This window comes from Zeugodacus cucurbitae, chromosome X, assembly GCF_028554725.1.
Source record: "Zeugodacus cucurbitae isolate PBARC_wt_2022May chromosome X, idZeuCucr1.2, whole genome shotgun sequence".
Classification (NCBI taxonomy): domain Eukaryota; kingdom Metazoa; phylum Arthropoda; class Insecta; order Diptera; family Tephritidae; genus Zeugodacus; species Zeugodacus cucurbitae.
Genome location: NC_071672.1, coordinates 29,642,537 through 29,668,354, shown reverse-complemented (window position 1 = coordinate 29,668,354; position 25,818 = coordinate 29,642,537). Strand labels below are relative to the sequence as shown.

Genomic DNA, 25,818 nt, shown 5'->3' with positions numbered 1-25,818 from the left:
TTGGGCAGCATTGCGGTGTCTACGCCAGTCAAGATTGCCAACTTAAATTTGGGAAATTCGGCTTAATGCACAATAATTGTGTACATTTCTAATTCTATTAATATGGATCAAATGCGCAAGTTAAAACAAATTAAGCGCGCTAATGATGATTAGCGCTGCCATCTGTCAAGCCTATAAGCGTTGTAGAGGAGTCAACAGAACACACTATCCAGTAAGTATCCAGTAGTATCGAAAAATTTGGCAACACTCATAGGCAAAACCTGTGCTAAGATGTTCTTTTATGCTCAACCCACACCGGACTAGTCAAAAACGTCTTTAAACAATAGACACAAAAACGTATTTTGCTCAAACCCAAACTAAGCGAACATGTGTTTTGTCTCGTCTTTTTCGGTGTGGGTCGTCACATAAGAAGACAAGACGTGTAAACTAATCCGGTGTGAGTTGATCCTTAATCATGTGTGATAGTGTTTCACCAATATCTTTGGTGGAGAAATACTTAAATCTATGCATTTAACTCTTTTAACATATAGTTTCGAGTTTAGTGCATGCCTTACGTTTTTTTAATCTATTATAATTTATGTCATATTAGAAAGATTAAAAATATGTATTTGTGTTGTCAATAATATGTGCTTTGAGCCATGTTTACCGTTGTGAATGGGCTAAATGTGTACAATAAAATTTGTTAGCACTCACGCAAGCGGCGATTAAATTTTTAAATGAGGTATCTGCATACTCTCTTGTTCGAATTCAGCTGGAAAACTTTGTTCCTGCTTTCACATGGAAACTTTTCGTCAAGTGAGCAGAGAGCTGGGCAATCAAAATTTATAAATATCTTCCACCTACGACAATATATTGCCGAATAAAAGTAAATACAATAAATTTATGCTAACGATGAAATATCGCAACCAACTTCATGTGCTATTGTATAGTTTGTGCCTGCGGTTGTGGTGTGTATTGTATTATAATTGTTATAAATGCATATAAAGTGTATTTGATATACAAATAACATAAAATAAAACTTGTGCGTTTTCGTTTCGTCTATGAAAATGTGTAATTTTTTATTCTATTATAGTGTGAATAGATTTGTTTTTTTGTAGCCATACATTATCATATATTGGCATATATAGAGTAGAAAAAATGTATGGAATTTTATTCTTTACACATTCATGTTTTTTATAATTAAAATATTGTTTTCTTAAATATATATGTGAATAACATTATCTGTAAACGTAGATAAGCTGATCTAAAGTGGATTCCACTTCTAGGAATATCATATATATATATATATATATATGTTACTAAAGCAACAATATTGGTGTAATTCCTGATATAGCTGTGTAAATGATGTGTGTTACGGCTTTTACTGGCTTAATCCTTGTTTTATGAAATATTTTTAATAATTTAGTGTTTGTAGTATTTTTAAAATAGAATATAACGAACATGGACCTGGATCCTTATTCATGTGATATCGTCTGTATTCGTCCGAAATATTTGGCGAAGATTTATGTTGATACAAGAACAACAAAAATGTGAACCTGCGTGATTTTTAATCAAGATTTTAACTCTTGAATCCACAACAATTGGTTCTATGTAACTGGAATGGTCCTGAATTTGTTTTCGGATAATGGCTGTCATATCTGCTGCTTTGCTTTGCTCTGAAATATTTGGTGGCTATATTATGCTGATACAACAACAAAAGTGATCTGCAGTAAAATAAAGATTTTAATTTTTATAATCTCCGAATCCACAAAAATCGGTTCTATGTTCGTATAGCGATTGTCATGTCGGAAACATCCTTTGAAAAATTTGGTGATGGTTTTACGTTGTTACAACAGCAACTTAATCGTGATCTGTAGTGAAAATCAAAATTTAACTATTTTTTTATCATGAATCCACAATAATCGGTTCTATGTAACCGGAATGGATCTGGATTCTCATTCGGATAATGACTGTCATATCAAAAGCATTCCTCTGGTGAAGATTTTATGTTGTTACAACAACAACAAAAACGTGATCTGTAATGTTCTAAAAATCATGATTCTAACTCATAATATTTGTGTTTCTCAAGTCATATATTTCATGCTGTACAATAATAAGATAGAATGATTACCTATGTATTTTCATACTGTAAAAACAGGACTATGAGTATGTCTATTTGTTAGTTGTAACGTTGGATAAGTGATGGATAAAACTTATGAATAATAATGATCAGTTTTGAACGTATAGTAATTTAGAATGAAGAGTTAACTATACAGTTATGCTAAGCTCCATAACGTGCGTTTAAGAGTGTTGTGTACCTTTCTATTGGCCGGTTTTCTGTGATTAGACTTATTGAAATATTTTTTCATTTACCATTACTGTCGAAGTAATCGTTTGACCGGCTAGATATACAAGTCAAAACGTGGTAGATTTTCGCGTCCATTCGATTGATGCCCTTCCTTTAATTTTTCTGAAAACTTGCTCAGCGTTGTATTTTCGTTATTCGTGTATTTATTTTTAAACTAATTCAGAATAAATAAATTATTATTAAAATGATTCACATTTTTTTATCATCTCGTATGACGTAAATATATAAAGCAAAAAATATAAAAATATGTGTAATAAAATTAAATCAAAATGTAATTAAATTTTGTTCAATAACTTTCAGTATATCACTCGTTTAAATGGCAAATTAAGCTTTCTTGGAAGTAAGTTAAAATTAAAAGCACAAAAGAGTTAGGACTGCTGCAATATTTAAATCGCAAACGAAGGCTTAGGTGGAGGAAAAATCTAAAGCAATTTCAAATTAGTTTCGATATTTCAAAATATGCGTTCTTGAATAAAAAATATGCTATAAACATATACGAAATAGCACATTCAGAGAATAGTGGATACAACTACGAAAATCATGATGCCTCGGAATTCGTAATATATTCAGAAAAATCAGTATATTCTCTTACTGCCAAATTAAGATAATTAGAAATAAAGTGTTTTATAATATATGAATTATATATGCGGCATTGGTGAAGCAATTTAATTATCCTTTCACCAACTTACATCAGCATATACACAGTCCCATTACTTCAAATGCACAATTCGATCCATGCGCGTCGTCAACGAAATGGGAAACTGATTAATACCGTCCTAGGAACAGTAACAACTATGTCTCACTGCTTACATCGCACGAGCAACGATGTACCGAATCTCATTGCCAATTCACCAGATCAAAGTAGCATGTACGCAAATGATTGTGCACAGTACAGACTTTGGCGGCGTCGGAGAAGGCAACGTTTTTTACGCATATTTAAATTTTATACATATTGCGCTATGTGTTTGTTTTTCTATTGCAACACGGTTGACGCCGCACTAAAAGAAGGCTTTCGAATCGAACATGGTAATAGCAAGTTGAATAGCGCTTCATCGGGTACAAACAACGCCAATGCTACGTCACAGTTGCGTTTGCAATTTGGGTCTAGTGATATAATAGCACAATTTAGTTTGCCTGAAGGTGCACTTGGTAACGGCAATGGCAGTTACAATGGTGTTACCACTTCAACAATGATAAACAACTTAAATGCGCCAAATCACTCCATGCCAACCATAAGTGGTGCACAGGACAAGAATTATTTCACACATTTAACGTACGATTTTAAGCGGAAAGTTTTTTACGCCGGTGCCACCAATAAGATACTGCAATTAAATGAAAATTTGCGAGTTTTGTCGCAGGCATTAACCGGCCCAAAATATGATTCGCCGCAATGTCATGCCAGTGGCTGTCCGGATGATGTGGAAACCGCATTAGTTAATAATCATAATAAAATACTAATTGTTAATTATGTGCAAGGTGTCGGCATACTTATTGTTTGCGGTAGTGTGCGACAAGGTAAATATTTTTTATTCTATAAAGTGGCTATGTAACTGTTATTTTGTTTCTGTAGGCGCTTGTGAAATGTACAATCTGACAAATTTCCCGCATTCGCCGAAATTCATTGAAACACCTTTGGCCGCAAATGATGAGTTTGCGTCCACGTATGCGTTTGTCGGGCCAGCAAAGTATTCTTGGAAAGATGAGGATATACTCTATGTTGGTACAACATTCACAAATGTTGGCGATTATCGGCATGACGTGCCGGCGATTTCGTCACGTCGCTTAGACGATTTAAACTACGTTGAGTTTTCAATACAGCAATCTATTATTAATATCGATGTGAAATATCGAGATCATTTTCTTGTTAATTACGTGTATGGATTTAATTCTTCAGAATATGCATATTTTGCTATCGTGCAGAAAAAATCGCATTTAGCTGATGAGGCTGGTTTTGTGACTCGATTGGCACGCATATGTGTTACAGACCCGAATTATGATACTTACACGGAGGTAACCATACAATGTCTTGCCACGAAGAACAATATCGACTATAATATCCTACGCGATGCAAAGATAACACAAGCTGGACAAAAATTGGCACAAACGTTGGGTATAAAGCGTGGCGATGCTGTTTTAGTTGCGATTTTCTCCCCCTCCAATGAGATTACGGACCAAGCTGAAGCCAATTCGGCCATGTGCTTATACAGCCTCAAAGATATTGAGGAAGTATTCAACGAGAATATACACATGTGTTTCAATGGCACAATAAAAGATCGTAATTTAGGCTATATCTCTGGCACGATCGATGATGGCCACTGTCCAGTTGCAGGAGTAAGTATTCAACTCAAAAATATTTAACGTAATGTGTTTTATATTTAAATTTTTTTTCAGACTATAGGGAATATACAAGACTTTTGCACCGTGGGTTTGAAAATCAGTGGTTCATCACCCATAACGGTGCAAGCATTACTGCATTTTGATAACGTCAGTATTACATCAGTTACCACCACAACTACTGGTCCGCATTCATTGGCATTTTTGGGTACTGAAACCGGTACAATCAAAAAAGTATTAATATCTGGTCACAATGCTGGCGAATACGAGGAGATAGCCGTCGACCCTGGTAATAAAATCTTACAGGACACTATGATGTCCGCGGATAAAGACTTCCTGTATGTACTTTCAAAGCGTAAGGTAAGTTGTAACAAGTAACATTATTTTCTTGGTAAAATAACAAAGAAAGTACATTACTATTACTATTGCCCAACTGCATTGCTACCTGTGTTCCATTGGGATCCCCGTTATATACAAAATGTTATTTAGTAAAAATTCTTATAAATTCCTGGAAACGAAAAGAGAAGCTCTATAAACCAAACTCACCCTTTAGTGCCACATGATACACCATGAAAATATGTGAAAAATACAAAGATTAGTTTGAAAACTACTAAAAGTGCATTAAATTAATAACGAAAAAGAAGAAACGAAAGAAACACTCATTTTTACAGGTGAAATGAGGTGCACAGATTTAAAAAGTTTTTAAATGGGCGTGGCGTCGCCCACTTTAGATTCAAAAACCATATCTCGACTGATTTTAATAATATTTGGTACATGTAATTTTCGTGACATTCTGATATTACCGCCGGAAAATAAGCGAAATCGGTAGACAACAACACTTAGTTTCCATATAATACAATATTGAATTCCAACTTATTCGTTCCCCTCCAGAATAAATGAAGATCTTCCGATCGGAATTAAACTTTACACAAATACAAATTTGAGGTGTGGCATAACTTATTGAAAAATTGTCGAAATCGGACTATAACTTTTCCAGGCACCAGATATCGAACAAGCAGAGGTTGTATAAACATACGTTGGGCTTTATACCCCATATATCGGTTAATATGTGAAATATGTTAGCAAAATTAAAGTAATTTATAACTATTTATCTAGTTTAGCTTGGTGGTTGAAATAGTTGAAATCGGTCCAGGAATTGCGACAGCTTCCATATACTATATGTATGTGATTGGCGTTGCAACCGTTTAGCCGGTTATAGCCGAATCGACGATAGTGCGCCACCTCTCTCTCTCCTTCGCAGTTCGGCGCCAGTTGGAGATCCCAAGTGTAACCAAGTCGCTCTCCACCTGGTCCCTCCAACGGAGTGGAGGCCTTCCCCTTCCTCGGCTTCCTCCGGCGGGTACTGCATCGAACACTTTCAGGGCTGGAGTGTTTTCGTCCATTCGGACAACATGACCTAGCCAGCGTAACCGCTGTCTTTTTATTTGCTGAACTATGTCAATGTCGTCGTATAACTCGTACAGCTCATCGTTCCATCGTCTGCGGTATTCGTCGTTGCCAATGTTCAGAGGACCATAAATCTTACGCAAAAACAAGTTTTCCCGAAAAAGTCATTGCGCTGACTTGGATTGCCGAAAGAGTTTTTAACCGATTTCATATTTTTTTATACTCTCGCGACAAAAGTTGCTAAGAGAGCATTATAGTTTTGTTTACATAACGGTTGTTTGTAAGTCATAAAACTAAACGAGTTAGATATAGGGTTATATATATGATCAGGGTGACGAGACAAGTGAAAATCCGAATGTCTGTCTGTCCGTCCGTTCGTCCGTCCGTACAACGGATATGTATGTATGTGATTGGCGTTCAACCGTTTAGCCGGTTATAGCCGCATCGATGAGAGCGCGCCACTCCTCTCTTTCCTTCGCAGTTCAGCGCCAGTTGGAGATTCCAAGTGTAACCAGGTCGCTCTCCACCTGGTCCCTCCAACGGAGTGGAGGCCTTCCCCTTCCTCGGCTTCCTCCGGCGGGTACTGCATCGCACACTTTCAGAGCTGGAGGGTTTTCGTCCATTCGGACAACATGACCTAGCCAGCGTAGCCGCTGTCTTTTAATTCGCTGAACTATGTCAATGTCGTCGTATAACTCGTACAGCTCATCGTTCCATCGTCTGCGGTATTCGCCGTTGCCAATATTCTGAGGACCATAAATCTTGCGCAAAATTTTCCTCTCGAAAACTCCTAGTGTCTCATCTGATGTTGACATCGTCCAAGCTTCTGCACCGTAAAGCAGGACGGGAATGATAAGCGACTTGTAGAGCTTGATTTTTGTTCGTCGAGAGAGGACTTTACTGTTCAATTGCCTACTCAGTCCAAAGTAGCACCTGTTGGCAAGAGTGATTCTGCGCCGGATTTCGAGGCTGACATTGTTCGTGTTGTTGATGCTGGTTCCCAGGTGTACGAAATTATCAACGACCTCGAAGTTATGACTGTCAACAGTGACGTGGGAGCCAAGACGCGAATGCGCCGACTCTTTGCTTGATGACAGGAGATATTTCGTCTTGTCCTCATTCACCTCCAGACCCATTCGCTTCGCCTCTTTATCCATGTGGGAAAAAGCAGAACAAACGGCGCGGTTGTTGCTTCCGATGATATCAATATTATCGGCGTACGCCAGGAGCTGTACACTCTTGTAGAAGATTGTACCTTCTCTCTTCAGCTCTGCAGCTCTAATAATTTTTTCCAGCATCAGGTTAAAGAAGTCGCACGATAGTGAGTCACCTTGTCTGAAACCTCGTTTGGTATCGAACGGCTCGGAGAGGTCCTTCCCAATCATGACGGAGCTTTTGGTGTTGCTCAACGTCAATTTACACAGCCGTATTAGTTTTGCGGGGATACCAAATTCAGACATCGCGGCGTAAAGGCAGCTCCTTTTCGTGCTGTCGAAAGCAGCTTTAAAGTCGACAAAGAGATGGTGTGTGTCGATCCTCTTTTCACGGGTCTTCTCCAAAATTTGGCGCATGGTGAATATCTGGTCAGTTGTCGGTTTTTCAGGTCTAAAGCCACACTGATAAGGTCCAATCAGTTTGTTGACGGTGGGCTTTAGTCTTTCACTCCGCTCGATAGAACCGTGTATGCGATATTTAGGAGGCTGATCCCACGGTAATTGACGCAAATTGTGGGGTCTCCCTTTTTGTGTATTGGGCAGAGTACACTGAGATTCCACTCGTCAGGCATGCTTTCTTCCGACCATATTCTGCAAAGAAGCTGATGCAGGAACCTTATCACTTCTTCGCCGCCGTATTTGAATAGTTCTGCCGGTAATCTATCCGGTATTGGAACATCTGTTCCATCGTCATCGATTGGGGGATCGGGTTCGCCATCTCCTGGTGTTGTACTCTCACTGCCATTCAGCAGGTCGGAGAAGTCTTCCCTCCATAATCCCAGTATGCTCTGGACATCGGTTACCAGATTACCACCTTGGTCTCTACATGAGGATGCTCCGGTCTTGAAACCTTCGTTAAGTCGCTTCATTTTTTCATAAAATTTTTGAGCATTCCCTCTGTCTGCCAGCTTCTCAAGCTGTTCGTACTCCAGCATTTCGGCCTCTTTCTTTTCTTTGTCTGCAGATGCGTCTCGCTTCCCTCTTCAGCTCTCGGTATCTATCCCATCCCGCACGTGTTGTGGTCGTTTGCAACGTTGCGAGGTAGACAGTCTGTTTTCTCTCCGCAGCACTCCTCATCGTACCAGCTTGTTTTTTGTCGTTGCCGAAAACCAATTGTTTCGGCTGCAGCGGTACGCAGTGAGTTTGAGATGCCGTTCCACAGTTCCCTTATACCGAGATACTGATGAGTGCTCTCAGAGAGCAGGAGTGCAAGTCGAGTAGAGTATTTCGTGGCTGTCTGTTGCGATTGCAGTTTTTCGACGTCGAACCTTCCTTGTGTTTGTTGAAGGGCATTCTTTGCTGCACAGAGGCATGTGCGTATATTCGCTGCGACCAGATAATGATCCGAGTCTATATTTGGTCCTCGGAGCGTACGCACGTCTAAAACACAGGAGACATGTCTTCCGTCTATCACAACGTGATCGATTTGGTTCCGCGTGTTTCGATCAGGAGACAGCCAAGTAGCTTGATGTATTTTCTTATGCGGGAATCTGGTACTAAAGGCGACCATATTTCGGGCCCCAGCGAAGTCGATCAGCCTCAGGCCGTTTGGCGATGTTTCGTCATGGAGGCTGAATTTTCCGACTGTTGTGCCAAAGACACCTTCTTTACCCACCCTGGCGTTAAAATCGCCAAGCACGACTTTAACATCGTGGCGGGGGCAGCGCTCATAGGTGCGTTCTAGGCGCTCACAGAAAGCATCTTTGGTCACATCGTCCTTCTCTTCCGTTGGGGCGTGGGCGCATATCAGCGATATGTTGAAGAACCTCGCTTTGATGCGGATTGTGGCTAGACGTTCATCCACAGGAGTGAGTGCCAGGACTCTGCGACGTAGTATCTCTCCCACCACAAATCCAACACCAAATTTGCGCTCCTTTATATGGCCGCTGTAGTAGATGTCACAAGGACCCACCTTCTTCCGTCCTTGTCCCGTTCATCGCACTTCTTGGATGGCGGTGATGTCAGCCTTTAGTCGTATGAGGACATCAACCAGCTGGGCAGAGGCACTTTCCCAATTAAGGGTCCGGACATTCCAAGTGCATGCCCTTAAATCATTATCCTTAAAACGTTTGCAGAGGTCGTCATCAAAAGGGGGGTGTCTCATCCGAGGCTTTCGTCGATTTTCCATTGGTACTTTGTTTTTATGTGGTGGGTCCCAAGCCCTACGCACAACCGCATAAGCGGGCTTCGCCTTCTCACTTTAGCTCGCCTTCAAACGGATGTCTGTTGGCTACCCAGAGGATACTTGGTCTAAAACCGGAAGTCGTGAGCTGCTTGAACCATGTGGAGAAGAATCGTTTCTGGTCACTCCCAAGTGAATGACAATCAAAAACTTTCCTCACTTGCGTTAATTTCTACACATGATCCCATCCTCCCATATCGGAAACCAATAGAGCTATATAAACCAAACTTTCTGCAGTCGTTTTTTTAGCTACTTCTTCATACAGTCCAAAAATGAATCGGGTAATAACCACGACCACCTCCCATACAAAGGTTAGGTGGAAAATTGCTAAAAGTGGGTTAACTCACTAACGAAAAACGTCAGAAACACTAAATTTCACATAAGAAATGGCAGATGGAAGCTGCACACAGATTTTTTTACAAAATGGAAAATGGGCGTGGCGTCGCCAACTTATGCGTCAAAGACCATTACTCAGGAACTACTCGACCGATTTCAATGAATAATTTCCTTACATCCCAATGATATGTTTTGAAAATAGGCCAAATTGCTTCACAACCACGCCTACTTCCTATATACCAGAACTTTGAAGACGATCTGAATCGTTTACATTACAATATATAAAGTAAGCACTAGTGAAGATATCGGTGTAGAACTTTGTAAATAATGTGTTTATAGTGTGGCAGCGCCATTCTAAAAATCGCCGAAATCGGACCATAGGTTTTTAAGGCCCCATATATCGAACACGAGGACCTCGGTGCTTCTAACCTAATATTATGGTTTCCAACTTTCAATGGAGTTTACACAATATGTATGACGAATATATGGGTCAAATTGTGTATTATATAATATAAATAAAGTTAAATAAATAAATTGCGAGAGTATAAAATGTTCGGTTACACCCGAACTTATCCCTCCCTTACTTGTTTCGTATGCTTTTTACGCATGTTGTAGTTGTAGCAGAAATTATTCTCCAAATATTTGTTAAGCACGCTGTTTTTGGCCCAGTCCATTCCGGCAACGTAGACCTTACGTAGTCGCGCTAACGATGTAGCATAAGTGTATATGTTAAACCCCGGCTCAAATGGCATGTTTTCGTCAATATAGTGCAAAGTTGATATATTAAATTCAAATCTAGCGGTTGACCTGGTCCAATTGTTCAATCTGGTTAATAAAAGTGCTTTGCAAACATGCTCTTGTGCTTGGGATACTGTTGATTGATATACTTATTCAAGCACATTTCCTCAGCACAAAAAAACTTCACGTTTAAATAACTTTTTTATACTCTCGCAACATGTTGCACAGAGTATTATAGTTTTGTTCACATAACGGTTGTTTGAAAGTCATGAAACAAAACGAGTTAGATATAGGGTAATATATATATAAATGATCAGGATGACGATTGGAGTTGAACTCCGGATGTCTGTCCGTCTGTCCGTGCAAGCGATAACTTGAGTAAAAATTAAGATATCTTTATGAAACTTGGAAGACATATTCCTTGGCAACCTGAGGAGGTTGCTTCCGAAGATGATTTTTTGCATCAGTCCACTGCCACGCCCACAAAATGCGAAAGCTATATAAACCAAACTTTCTGCATTCGTTTCTTTTAGCCGTTTCCTTATACAGTTCAAAATGAAAGAAATCGGATAATGTTGTTGTTGTTGTAGCGGCATAAAACATTCCCCAAATAATTTTGAGGAATGCTGCCGATTTGACAGTCCTTGGCCGGATAAAAATCCGGGTCCGTTCCGGTTACGTAGAACCGACTGTCGTGGGCGGATAATAACCACGCCCACCTACCATACAAAGGTTAGGTTGAAAATTGCTAAAAGTGGGTTAACTCACTAACGAAAAACGTCAGAAACACTAAATTTTACATAAGAAATGGCAGATGGAAGCTGCACACAGATTTTTTTACAAAATGGAAAATGGGCGTGGCGTCGCCCACTTATGGGTCAAAAACCATATCTCAAGAACTACTCGACCGATTTCAATGAAATTCGGTATACAACAGTTTCTTGGCACCCTCAAGACACGGGTTTAATATGGACGAAATCGGTTCACAACTACGCCTACTTCCCATAAAACTAAATTTTGAATACTGATTCGTTCACTTTATAATACATATATACATTAGGAACAAATGAAGATAGCGGAATAAAGCTTTACACAAATGTTGTATTTGAGCTGTGACATCAGTTGTGGAATAATTGTCAAAATCGGACCATGACTTTTCAAGGCCCCTGATATAGAACATGAAGAACTCAGTGCCTAAGGGTAATTTTTCACCGAAAATATAGGTAAATCTCTCAGATATTTTCAAGTAATTCATTTCCTCTGGTGTACCTATTATTTTGGGCAGGCTGATTTCGGCTACGTAACATGTTTGGATCCACATTTCTTTGTTTTGCTTAATTTTACCTGCAAATATCTAAAGAATAGAACGGCGTTTGCACTTTTCTTAAAAATTTGAATAAATATTGTCTCTCAACTTCAACAGATGTAAAGCAACCGCAGACCAAGAAAGACGGCTTGACTGTGAAATATTTTATTTTATTTTTTGTTTTTATTTTATTATTTTTGTTCTAATCTTACCAACTTGCTTTCAAACGTATAACCACAAATAATATCAAATAATTTCTAACTACTTGCTAGATAACCAAATTGCGAGTTGAACACTGCTCGGTTTATACAAATTGTTCTGTTTGCTTGGAATCACGTGACCCATTCTGTGGCTGGTGTTCATTGGAGAAGCGTTGTACCGTACGTTCAGCATGTCAAAAGGACACTTCTGCCGCTCGTTGGCTCTCCTTGGGCAGTGGCCAACAATGCATCGATTTCGAATCTGTTGTGCCTGACAAAATACCCATTACTGAGTTGACAGAATTGCAATTGATTATACGTACGTTGCCAGAACCATTCAATGCTAAATATCGTTGCGTTTTTGGCAATTCAACACCAATCGACGCGGATGTTATCGAAAACGGTTTAGCTTGTATGACGCCACCATTGGAGGAGCGACCGAAAATTCCAGCAAATATGGATCATGTGCTGGTGCCACTTGCTGTGCGCAGTTCGGAAACAAATAAAGACTTTGTGTCGCGTTCATTTGCATTTTTCGATTGTTCGCGACATAACATCTGTCAGAACTGCGTACGTAGTATTTGGGGTTGTAACTGGTGCATTTACGATAATCGGTGCATACATCGAATGGAGCAGTGCAGAAATATGGAGAACGTGATTAGTAATGAAGAGCACTGCCCGCATCTGAAAGCCTCACGTCAATTAATATTACTACCTGTACAAGTGCCAAAGGAAATAAGGCTAGAAATTGAAAATTTGCCGAAGCCAAAAAGTGCGCACTCCGGATTTCTGTGCACAGTGCAAATCGAAACATCACAAATGCTTTTACCAGCGCGCATTGAATCCAATAATGTTGTCGTATGCGAGAAGACACTGGTAAATAATAAAAAAATTTTGAATTTTTCATTCTTTACTAATTTATTGTATTTTAGTATTTCTACGAAACCAATACGCATGAATATGAAGCAAAAGTGGATATCACATGGAATCGCCAACATTACGTCGATACGGCCACGATTATTCTCTACAAATGTGACATATTGGGTTCACATCGCGAGCATGCCGATTGTAGTTTATGCGTGACAAGAGACCCGAAATATCAGTGTGCGTGGTGTGGCAACTCATGTGTTTACAACGAAACATGTTCAACTGATATATTGGAGCACTCACCACATATATACGACTCGCCATATTCGCTGGTGCATGCGCACGATTGTCCACGTCCGCGTATTGATATGATCAAACCTTTATCAGGACCAATTGAAGGCGGCACCATAATCACCATTGAAGGCAGCAATCTTGGCATACGCGAAGAAGATGTACGCGGAAAAATATCGATTGGCAAAGTGCCATGTGAATTGGTTAATTACGAGATTTCAGTGAAAATTGAGTGTCGTACAGGCGCGGTTTCGCAGGAACTCTCCGCGCCAATAAAAGTTGCGAATGAAGCTGGCTACACAGAGTCCAGTGTGCAATTTCACTACAAGAATATACAACTTAGTGGTTTGCAGCCGACACTGGGGCCAAGGTCTGGTGGTACACAAATTTCCCTAATGGGTAAATATCTGAATATTGGCTCACGCATACAGGCCTTTCTTGATGAATACGAATGTCATATAAATATTACGCAAGCATCCTCTTCGCGCTTAACTTGCATCACTTCCGAGTCGACACAACCGGAACCCATACGCACTTTGCATTTAGTTATTGATGGTGCCAACCGCACATTTACATGCAACAATCCGGTATTGCCACAAATAAATCAGCAAGAAAGCACGTACAGTCAACGTCATATTGTAACGCCTGATTTAGATTATAATCATCATTATCTCACACCGACGTCACGTGTATGCTCCATCTTTAATTATACACAAGATCCGCGTATAATGCAAATTAAACCGCTACGTAGCTTCATTAGTGGCGGCAGGGTGTTGACAGTACACGGTTTACACTTGGACTCCATACAGAAGCCTGAGTTGGAAGTGACGATCGATAATAAACGTGTGAATAAAACGGCTTGCACAGTCATAAACTCGAATCAGATGGAGTGCCCATCGCCATCGGTTAATTTGAAATTTTTGGAATATAAAGCTTCTTTAGAACAAATCCCAACAGCCGACACCAGCCCATACATTTCAACACTACCCATCTATAAATTTGATACAATAAACAAGCGTAGTACACAGGATAACTCGTACATGTACACAACGACAAGCAACACGGCAAGTGGTTACTTTGCTGGCACAGGCGTCAATACGGATGTTACATCGTTTGCGAAAATGCGTGAGACACAGTTAAACCTACAAGTGGGCTTCATCATGGACAATGTGCAGTGGGTACGCGATTTAAGCAAATACTTTCAGAGCATACGCAGCACTATTGTTTACGTTTCGGACCCTAAATACACGCCGTTTCCAGGCGGCATTAAGTTGTACAAAGGGGATACCTTAGTCATAGAAGGCGAACAATTGAACATTGCAGCCGATGAGTATGATGTGAATGTCACAATCGGCACTATGCAGTGTAACATTACAAGCTTAGCGTTAAACCAATTAGTTTGTATACCACCAGAAAAGCAGCCAGTCTCAACTGACGAAACTGGGCTGGAGCAGCCCAACTCTTTGCCTTTGGTTGTTGTGAAAGTCGGCCGGAATTTACGTTTCGTTATTGGCCACCTAAAGTATGATTTGCATAAGCCGTACGCATTCTCCAATGCACTGGTGGCTATCATTGTTGCAGTTATCACCGCGCTGATAGCCTTGTTTGTTGTACTAATTATCTATAGAAGAAAATCAACGCAAGCCGAACGTGAATACAAGCGTATACAAATTCAAATGATCACATTGGAGAGTAATGTGCGTTCCGAGTGTAAACAAGCGTTTGCCGAATTGCAAACAGATATGACTGATTTGACGGCTGATTTAGAGAGTAGCGGCATACCCACGCTCGACCATGTCAATTACATAATGAAAGTGTTCTTTCCGGGCGTTTCCGACCACCCCATTTTGGTAGCACCGAAGGTAAATCGATACTGCTTTCATATTAAAGTTAAAGGGATTTTTATTGCATTTTCTTATTAGACTAAAATGATATATAGTGTAAATATATATATCTGATATATGCAATTGTTTTTAAGAGGTCCCATCTAACCGGTTGAAAACAAGCGTAGTCTTACATTTTTTTAAAATATATATACAATTATATACAGTTGAACCCGCCTAACGCGAATCAATGTAATCCTCATAAAGACTACGAGTTAGAGAGACTTCCGAGTAATGGCAGGTAATTTGTATGAAATTTGACTTCTATTCGATAGTTCGAGTTATGGAGTGCTTCAAGGTATGGAAGTTCGACTGTATTTCATTTAAGCAATTTTGTGAAATTTTTATTTAAAAATTCAGAAAACTCAGCCGTTGGTGGCTCAACTTCTTTGAGGTCTTAAAAAATAAAAGCGGGGAACATAACTCATTATTGGTGCAACCATATTATTTCGTTATTATATGAATAAATCTCATTATTGAACAATGGAAACAAAGAAAATCTTGAAATTTGTATTTTTCACAGAATTTTCACCAAAAAACTCACTTTTTCCTAATTTTTTTGCCATATATTGGCACGAAAAAAATAATTGTAATGAAATAAAAAAATCATTCTATCATTAACTAGTTAATGTTATTTCAAAGATCTGTGCAAAATTTGAACAAAATCACTGCATAAGTTTTCGAGATCATCAAATTATTTGTTAGAAGCCTTAAACAATTAGAATTTTCACAAAATTTTTCTGCGGAAACTCCTAAATTTATTATTCTTAGGATTTGTACCGCTATTCTGGTAACTTTGTAGAGTACTGCATGTAAAATAACAGTTTTTGAAGAACTTCGGGAACCCCTACATTACGAAATTGAAATAATAAAAATCGATTATTTCAAATTTTTAAATAGATTGCAACCCCTTAAAGAACGACGAAACATACGCTATTAGAAACATACGCAATATCAAAAATATTAAGTGTGCATATTGTCAGCTTCTTGATACTGAGCAGTTGTCTTATTTTGCCAATTTTCTATAATTCTTCTTCTTGACTTTCGTAGACAACGCTTACGCGGTTATAGCCGAGTCCACAACTGCGCGCCACGCATCTCTCCTTTTGGCAGTTTGGCGCCAATTGGTAATACCAAGTGAAGACAGGTCCTTCTCCACCTGGTCCTTCCATCGGAGTGGAGGCCTCCCTCTTCCTCGGCTTCCACCAATGGGTACTGCATAAACTTTCAGAGCTGGGGCACTTTCGTCCATTCGAACAACATGACCTAGCCAGCGTAGCCGATGTCTTTTTATTCGCTGGACTATGTCTATGTCGTCGAATAACACTCATCGTTCCATTGTCTGCGGTATTCGCCGTTGCGAATGTTTAAGGGACCATAAATCTTCCGCAAAACCTTTCTCTCGAAAACTCCTAGTGCCGTCTCATCGGATGTTGACATCGTCCACGCTTCTGCACCGTAAAGTAGGACGGGAATGATGAGAGACTTGTAGAGTTTGGTTTTTGTTCGTCGAGAGAGTACTTTACTTTTCAATTGCCTACTCAGTCCAAAGTAGCACCTGGTGGCAAGAGTGATTCTGCGTTGGATTTCCAGGCTGACATTGTTATTGCTGTTAATGCTGTTTCCTAGGTAGACGAAATTATCTACAACTTCAAAGTTATGACTGTCAACAGTGACGTCGGAGCCAATACGCGAATGCGCTGACTGTTTGTTTGACGACAGGAGATATTTCGTCTTGTCCTCGTTCACCACCAGACCCCTTCGCTTCGCTTCCCTATCCAGTCTGGAAAAATCAGAACTAACGGCGCGGGTGTTGTTTCCAATGATATCGACATAATCGGCGTGCGCCAGTAGCTGTACACTCTTATAAAAAATTCTACCTTCTCTGTTTAGCTCTGCGGCTCGGAACTATTTTTTCCAGCATCTGGTAAAAAAAGTCACATGATAGCGAGTCTCCATGTCTGAAACCTCGTTTGGTATCGAGCGGCTCGGAGAGGTCCTTCCCGATCCTGACGGAGATATTGGTGTTGCTCAACGTCAGCTTACACAGCCGTATTAGTTTTGCGGGGATACCAAATTCAGACATCGCGGAATAAAGGCAGCTCCTTTTCGTGTTGTCGAAAGCAGCTTTAAAGCCACGGTAGTTGGCGCAGATTTTCGGGTCTCCCTTTTTGTGAATTGGGCAGAGTACACTGAGATTCTAATCGTCGGGCATGCTTTCTTCCGACCATATTCCGCAAAGAAGCTGATGCATGCACCTTATCAGCTTTTCGCCGCCATATTTGAATAGTTCGGCCGGCAATGCATCGGCCCCGGCCGCCTTGTTCTTCAAGCGTTTAATTGCTATTATAATTTCTTCACGGTCGGGAAATGGAACATCTGTTCCATCGTCGTCGATTGGGGAATCGAGTTCGCCATCTCCTGGCGTTGTACTTTCACTGTCATTCAGCAGGCTGGAGAAGTGTTCCCTCCACAAACACAGTATACTCTGGTCATCAACAACTAGATCACCTCTGGGGGTCCTACAGTAGTGTCCATTCAGTTAGTCGCCGGATCTTTTCGTAAAATTTTCGAACATTAACCCTGTCGGCCAGCTTGTCAAGCTCTTCATTCTCACGCATTTCGGCCTCTTTCTTTTTTGTCTGCAGATGCGTCTCGCTTCCCTCTTCAGCTCTATACCATACCAAGGTAATAGCAGTTAGTCACACGTAGTGTATTTTTGGGCTACGCTTACACTCGTTCTAGTATACGTCGACACGTGCTCAACTAAAAGCTGAAGTTCAGAAAACAGAAACAGAACATAACCGTTATCAACAATTTAATGAAATTCTGTTTCATACAAACATTATGCTCTAACGAGAAATATAATAATATTCAGGTGAATTTAAAAGATTTGTAAAAAACTATTTTTAGTTTCTGATACTAGATATATTTTTCATCGAAAATATCTGTAAACCTCTCAGATATCATAATGCAAATTAGTTGCAATCTTTTCTTTTTTACGTTGTGCCTTGGGCACAAGATATTAGTAAAATTGGGCAATTACTTCCCTTAACTCTCATAAAACTAATTTCATTATATTCAAATAGTATATTATTAACCGGGATATTATTGTGAGATATCTCAATACGCATATTCTTGGATATACTATAGTCTGTTGGAGGAATGTGTCCACGAACGCCGGCTCTCATATAAAATTTGCGTTGTGATAGTGGACTTCGTGCCGTATATTTGACCCATATATACATCTTTTTCGGGTCATGGTTTCGAGTATATATAATTACCTTCCACTAGCCCCTACATATCCAATATAGTGTTTAAATCGGTCTGTACCCATTATTTTATATTTTGCCCCATTGGTTGAGTTTAAGTTCTACAATTGCTTTCTTTTGTAATATTTTCATGAGATTCAAATGTGTATTTCTTAAAGCCCTCCCGTTAAAAAAAATAATACAATTTTTCTTGTGTGGATTAAATGTATTTTTGTTCGCGCGTAGAATTGAATAGTTCTGTTCACCTAAGGGTTGTTTAGGTAACCTAAAACTAAAATAGTTAGATATAAAGTTATATGTATATACAAAAGTGATCGGGATTATGAGACTATTTAAAGTCCGGATATCTGTCCATTCATACATATGTCTGTCCCTCTGTATCTTTGTCTGTCTGTGCAATCGATAACCATGACACAAATTGGCGTTAACTGAAAAGCTGTAAAGTGCTATTACTAAGGAATAAATAAAGCTATAAAATTGAAAGCGAAAACGGGTGAGCTTTATATTGTTTATACTGTTTATATTGGTTAATATATCAGATATTTTAGCGCAATTAATGGGTTCTAGTTCGGAGCCTTAAGAATGAGGTTTTTCAAACATTTTTCCTGAGAAAACTTCTAAATTTATTATTGTAAGGATTTTAAGGACCTCTACACCACTTAAAATAAAAATAAAATTTTCGAAAATTTATTTAAATAGTTGTTGTTGTAAAATTTCCATTAATTTATTTTTATTTTTCTATTAATTGTTTAGCTGCGCATGAATATTCCTCACACACCCTACGATACAGCCATGTTGCAATTCGAACAACTGATAAGCAACAAGTATTTTGTATTAACGTTTATTGAAACGCTGGAATCGCAGAAAACGTTTAACATACGCGACAAGTGAGTAATCAATTATTTAAAAATTATAATAAAATACATATATATATTATATATAATACAATATTTTATACGTAATATAATATAATAAAGTATAATTTTACACAATTACGTATTAATTATTTTGTTTTTGTGCTGTGTAGAGTTAATGTTGCTTCGCTCTTAATGATTGTCTTGATGAATAAAATGGAATATGCCACGGAGATTTTAAAGTGTCTATTATTACGTTTAATAGAGAAATCCGTGTTGGGCAAGTATCCGCAGTTAATGTTGCGACGCACTGAAAGTGTTGTCGAAAAAATGCTTACCAATTACATGGCCATTTGTATGTACGACTACTTAAAAGAATATGCTGGTTCCAGTTTATTCCTATTGTTTAAAGCCATTAAGCATCAAATAGAGAAAGGTCTTGTCGACGCTATAACACATGAGGCGCGGTATTCTTTATCCGAAGAACGTTTGCTGCACGAACAAATTCCACATTCGGTTGTAGTGCTACACATTGTACAGGATGATCTGGATGAGAAAGTGCAGTGCAAAGTGCTCGACTGGGATACGATTTCGCAAGTGAAATCGAAGATATTGGATGCGCTGTTTAAAAATACGCCATTTTCTTGCCGTCCATCAGTGTACGAAGTCGACTTAGAGTGGCGTCATGGACGTGGCGGTCATCTAACATTGCAAGATGAAGATTTAACCACGAAGACAGTACATGGCTGGAAACGCTTGAACACGCTTGCCCATTACGGCGTGAAGGAATCTGCTGTAATGTCGCTGATAGCACGGCAAGGCGATGGTTATAATACGCATTACAACAAACAGCAGCAGTCGTTTCATAATTGTAAACAAAAAAACATTTATTATAGAGCAGTACATATATAACTAACAAATTTCTTTGCAGTTTATTACATTAATAATTCACAATCGCAAATTATCATCAATAATGACATCGAAAGTGGTCTACAGCCACCGCGTGTGTACCATTTGGTGAAACCAGTGGGGAATGATCATTATATGAATATCAAGAATACCGCGATTTCTGGTGGTAACGTAACCTCTGCTTCGTGTAGTGTCGTTAACGATCGCATAAACAAGACTATACCTGAAGTGTATTTAACAAGATTATTGGCAGCTAAAGGAACTATACAAAAATTTGTTGATGATTTCTTTGCCACGATACTAACAGTGAATGAAGAATTACCGCCAGCTGTAAAATGGTTATTCGATCTGCTTGACGAAGCTGCACGTCGACACCAAGTTGTTGACACAGAAATTCTGCAAGCATGGAAATCGAATAGTTTACCATTGCGGTTTTGGGTGAATTTTATAAAGAATCCAGACTTTATTTTCGATGTAAATAAGACAGTGACGATGGACTCTTGCCTAAGTGTAATAGCACAAACTTTTATGGATGCATGCTCAACAACTGAGCATCGGCTAGGGAAAGATTCGCCTTCGAATAAGTTATTATTTGCAAAGGTTTGTACTCAGCATGTGTTGTATGCGGTGCGACTTTACATATATATATATATAAAACAATTTGTTATTATGTATTTTTAGGATATTCCACAGTATCGTAAAATGGTTAGACAATTTTATCGAGATATCGCGCGTTTGCCACAAATAAGTGATCAAGAAATCAATACAGCTATGCAGCAGTTATCGGTGCAGCAAAGCGACGAGTTCGATACGATAGCAGCATTAAAAGAGCTCTATATATATGTTACAAAATATTGGGATGAAGTAAGTGAGACAACTCTTATAACTAAGTACAGTGATCCCTGCTTAAGTGTCTATATATTGCGGCATCGTTGTTTATTTTCTAGATTTTAATATAAACTCCCTTCTTTAAGTGCCTTCGCTTAAGCGCCTGTAACATTTAAGCCACAAATACAATAATATTTACAATTTTTAACTTTAATATTTTTTAAAAACTCATAAAAATATTTAATTGTGTGGTAACATCGATGAAATCAAAAATAATCGTTCATCTCTAACTGTCAATTTTAAATTTCGCGTTTTGCTTGTAACTTATACAGTAAATATTCCGCTTGAAATAGAAAAATTTCAGGAATATGTCTAATAATATCAATTGTTTTGGCGCGCTTACTGACAATGAAATGGTTGAATGTGTATTAAATGAACATAGCGAAGTCCGTCACTCGCCAGAAATCTTCTACGATTAAACTCGATCCACCTTCAATTGTAGAAGCAATGAATGCGCCTGTCAAAAGATTTAAAGAGTGCAGCAATATTGAAAGAGAGGAAGTTGATTTTTTAAAGCAGATTTCAAAATTGTTTGCAGAAAAAAGTGCTAACTTTTTTTTTAATTAATTAATCATTTAATAAATACATTGAGTGTACTATTAATGTCATATTGATGTATTACTTACAGTATGTCAAGAAAATGTTTTGGCAAGAGAAATTTATCGTTTTCACAATTTTCTGTTGCAAGTCAATGCAATGTTTTCTGATACGATATTTTTAAGTTTGTTATATATAGTTACTAGCTGACCCCACAGGCGTTGCTCTGCGTGAAATTATTTGTTTTGAAAAGAAAAGAAAGTTGAATTTATATTTTGTTGAAAAGCATTTATTTGCGATATTTCAAAATTGTATGTAACGGGTGATTTTTTTGAGGTTAGGATTTTCATGCATTAGTATTTGACAGATCACGTGGGATTTCAGACATGGTGTCAAAGAGAAAGATGCTCAGTATGCTTTGACATTTCATCATGAATAGACTTACTAACGAGCAACGCTTGCAAATCATTGAATTTTATTACCAAAATCAGTGTTCGGTTCGAAATGTGTTTATCGACAAATTTTGTTCAGCGATGAGGCTCATTTCTGGTTGAATGGCTACGTAAATAAGCAAAATTGCCGCATTTGGGGTGAAGAGCAACCAGAAGCCGTTCAAGAACTGCCCATGCATCCCGAAAAATGCACTGTTTGGTGTGGTTTGTACGCTGGTGGAATCATTGGACCGTATTTTTTCAAAGATGCTGTTGGACGCAACGTTACGGTGAATGGCGATCGCTATCGTTCGATGCTAACAAACTTTTTGTTGCCAAAAATGGAAGAACTGAACTTGGTTGACATGTGGTTTCAACAAGATGGCGCTACATGCCACACAGCTCGCGATTCTATGGCCATTTTGAGGGAAAACTTCGGAGAACAATTCATCTCAAGAAATGGACCCGTAAGTTGGCCACCAAGATCATGCGATTTAACGCCTTTAGACTATTTTTTGTGGGGCTACGTCAAGTCTAAAGTCTACAGAAATAAGCCAGCAACTATTCCAGCTTTGGAAGACAACATTTCCGAAGAAATTCGGGCTATTCCGGCCGAAATGCTCGAAAAAGTTGCCCAAAATTGGACTTTCCGAATGGACCACCTAAGACGCAGCCGCGGTCAACATTTAAATGAAATTATCTTCAAAAAGTAAATGTCATGAACCAATCTAACGTTTCAAATAAAGAACCGATGAGATTTTGCAAATTTTATGCGTTTTTTTTTTTTTTAAAGTTATCAAGCTCTTAAAAAATCACCCTTTATGTAACGCAGCTTGATAAACAACATTTCTTGTTTTCTGTGTCGATGCGTAAATGTACAGAGAAGATTATTCATCATTCGTTGAAGTGAATTGACAAAGGGCAGGTGGAATTGATATCAAACCATTGGAAGTGTCAACCGGAATTTGCCAATTTTCAATCCTTATCAGTTCTTCTGCGGTGCATGCATGAACACTCGCATATTCATAGTAAATCGTTCGGTTTTCACGCACCGTCACAAATACGATGATTTGAGACATGCTTTCAATTCATCCGCTGCTGTTGATTTCGAAATAAGAGCAAGTATTTGCCAAAAATCGACTGCTAACAGTATCATTATGCCACCAAAGCCCCGATTATTATTCCATAGATCTTTGATTGCTCTGTCAAGTGCGTCTAGAGAATTGTCTCATCCCATATTATCAGTTTACAATTCTTCAACAGTTTTACCATTGCATGTTTAACGAAGAATCGTGTCCACTGATTTGAAAAATTTAATTTTGTGATAAATGCGTTCAAAGTTTTACGTTCAAACTGACGTTACCTGTTGGGCAGAACTCTCAAAGGATATATGTATCTCTTAGAATTTTACTCGTATCGATTTGTTGTTTTTGTATAATATTTTAAACATATTTGACGATTAAAGAAGACAAACAAAATTCTAAAATTTTCAAACCCCCCTAATCCCTTAAGTGGCTCAAGTGGCTTGCATTTTGAGGCGTGCACTTAAGCGAGGATTACTGATTACTTGAGAAAATTAAATTTAAATATTTTCTGTTATTTTTGTATATTTGAAAAACATTTTTTACTATTTATTTACATTTTTATTTCTATTTATGCAATCTTTCCTATAGATAATTCATGCGCTGGATACTGATCTGAATTGCAAGAAAATGCATTTATCACATAATTTAGAGAATGTGGCATTTACGTTAGGCGGAGAGGAAACATCTGCCTGCTGACATCTGCATGAAAATCCTTCTCTTGAAAATAAAATACTATTTATAGCAACTAATTTCTTAAATATGTCGCACTACAAAATAAGGGACAATATGTATTTAGAAAACTTTAGTGGGTGTTTCAGTATCTTTAGAAACGGTGAGTATGTGAGTCCATATACATTGAATCAATCAATTTAATTTTTGAATAACTAAGTGTAAAATAACTACTAATTAATTGATTTAATGCTCTTCTAGGTGAACAGCTGCTAAATTGCAGATGCATTATTCATGTACAATATTTCACACCCTACTAAGCAGCTCTACCACAAATTTCATAGCGATAAATTTGCTACAACATTGCATATGGCTACTGTTGACTCATAGTTTTAATTGTTATCGTTTGCGGCAAATGAACAGTCGGTTATGTCAGCGAATCAACGCGGATGCCCACCATGCCAGACCGAAGCAAACATACATTATTATTAGACTGACACTACATACATATAAATATACACGCAAGATTTTTTTAACAAATAATAGATGATAAATGATAAAACACTATAACTGAAGCAAGTAACGGATTGTAAAAATATAAGTGTATGCATTTTTATTGAGAGTTTAATTATTTAATATGCAGTTATAAACAAGTCTCAAGGTATTACTATTAATTTAAATCGTAAAAATAAAATATTATTAAAAAGGTAAATGTACAGTAATATGCTACGTTGTGGCTCTCACTTACATTTGATAGCGCGAATTCTATCAACATTTATTTTAGGTGCAAGTCATTTTAATACCGCTAAGAAACAAAGGATCATTCCTACATATATAACAGGCATATTAACTATACATACATTTGCAGGTTTTTTTTCTAAATTTTTTGTATTATATCAATATCAAATAAACTCGAAAATGTTTCCAAAAAAAAGAAAAATGCTGAAGAGACTGTGCGCATGTAAATACGTACGATACGAGTTTCGCAGCACCGATTATCATATAAACCGAAGGAAATGCGCATTTTATACTCTCACAACTTGCAAGTGTGAAAGGTTGGGAGACATTTTCAGTTGGCAAAATTTTTAAAAAATTGCAAATCAGGATCGTTGTGGCATCTCTTAAGGCAGTGGTCTGCTCCCGAAAAAAAACGTTTTTTTTAAGGGAAGGAAATGATTGCGGTAAACGGAATTTTAAGACGATAGTGTACTATATTTTAGGCTTAAAAAACAATATTTATTATTAAAAAATATTGAAATTTTTTCAAAGTTGTAAGTATTTTTCTGGAGCGCCTGGAGTCTGCACTTGTAAATTGGTGCCGGTGATGGTGGTCGTGCGATGCATCTGAAACAGTCGAACCAATATTTTTTTTCTTCATTTTTATAAGTTTATTTTCTTTATGAACTAAAAAAATAACGAAGAAGTTATAAAATTCCAATTTTTTTCGAATTTTGAAAAAAAAAAATTAACTTTTTTATGAAAAAAAAAAAATTGACTAAGTTGCAAAACAAGTAGTTTAAATAATACTTCTGTCCAACTTCAAATAGAAGATAATTTAATACTGAAGCTAGATCACTTCAGTTTTCTAACACTTGTGAAAATGAAAGCTCGAGAAAACGTGCTTTAAAGTTTTCGGATTCGCATTCGCACCTGCTCGACTCTCGGCCACTAAAACTGCTCTAGATTTGAAAATATGTCGAATTGGCCTCTGGAATTTTAAAGACATATTCTTGGATAGTTTTGGAAGAGATTTAAAACAAAACAAAAAAATCGATTTTTTGAAGCCTGTAAAGCAGACTACTGCCTGAGCTCTGGGCATTAGATTTCAAATAGATCAACGTTCATTCCGCAGAGAATTCGGTAAAGTTACGGAAAAGATTTTCATTCGAAACATTTCATGTAATCAACTTTGAATTCAGATTCTAAAACCTGCTGAAAGCCGTATGCATATACCGAAATGAATAAGAAAATTAAGGTTACACTGAGGCGATACGAGCTTAATGGGTTAGGTGGGTTTCAGATGCTAAAAAAAGAATATTTTTACAATTTTTTGTTAATATTACAATCA

General features: G+C 38.0%; 1 protein-coding gene across 4 annotated transcripts; it reads left to right on the top strand.

Moving 5' to 3' along the window:
• The first annotated feature begins 810 nt into the window (after positions 1-810).
• LOC105218328 (plexin-B) lies at positions 811-24,366 on the top strand. 4 transcript variants are annotated; one of them, XM_011193849.3, is made up of 12 exons: positions 811-947; positions 2,648-3,862; positions 3,918-4,678; positions 4,739-5,041; positions 12,137-12,940; positions 12,997-15,084; positions 19,131-19,264; positions 19,405-20,102; positions 20,163-20,740; positions 20,822-21,004; positions 23,670-23,913; positions 24,012-24,366. In XM_011193849.3, the coding sequence occupies exons 2-11, from the start codon at positions 3,067-3,069 to the stop codon at positions 23,775-23,777; spliced, it is 6,453 nt and encodes a 2,150-aa protein (XP_011192151.1). In that variant the 5' UTR covers positions 811-947; positions 2,648-3,066; the 3' UTR covers positions 23,778-23,913; positions 24,012-24,366. The 4 variants fall into 4 exon arrangements, with proteins under 4 accessions (XP_011192151.1, XP_054091409.1, XP_054091408.1 ...); XM_054235434.1 differs by having other exon boundaries at positions 924-1,050; XM_054235433.1 differs by having other exon boundaries at positions 925-1,021.
• Positions 24,367-25,818: the final 1,452 nt, after the last annotated feature.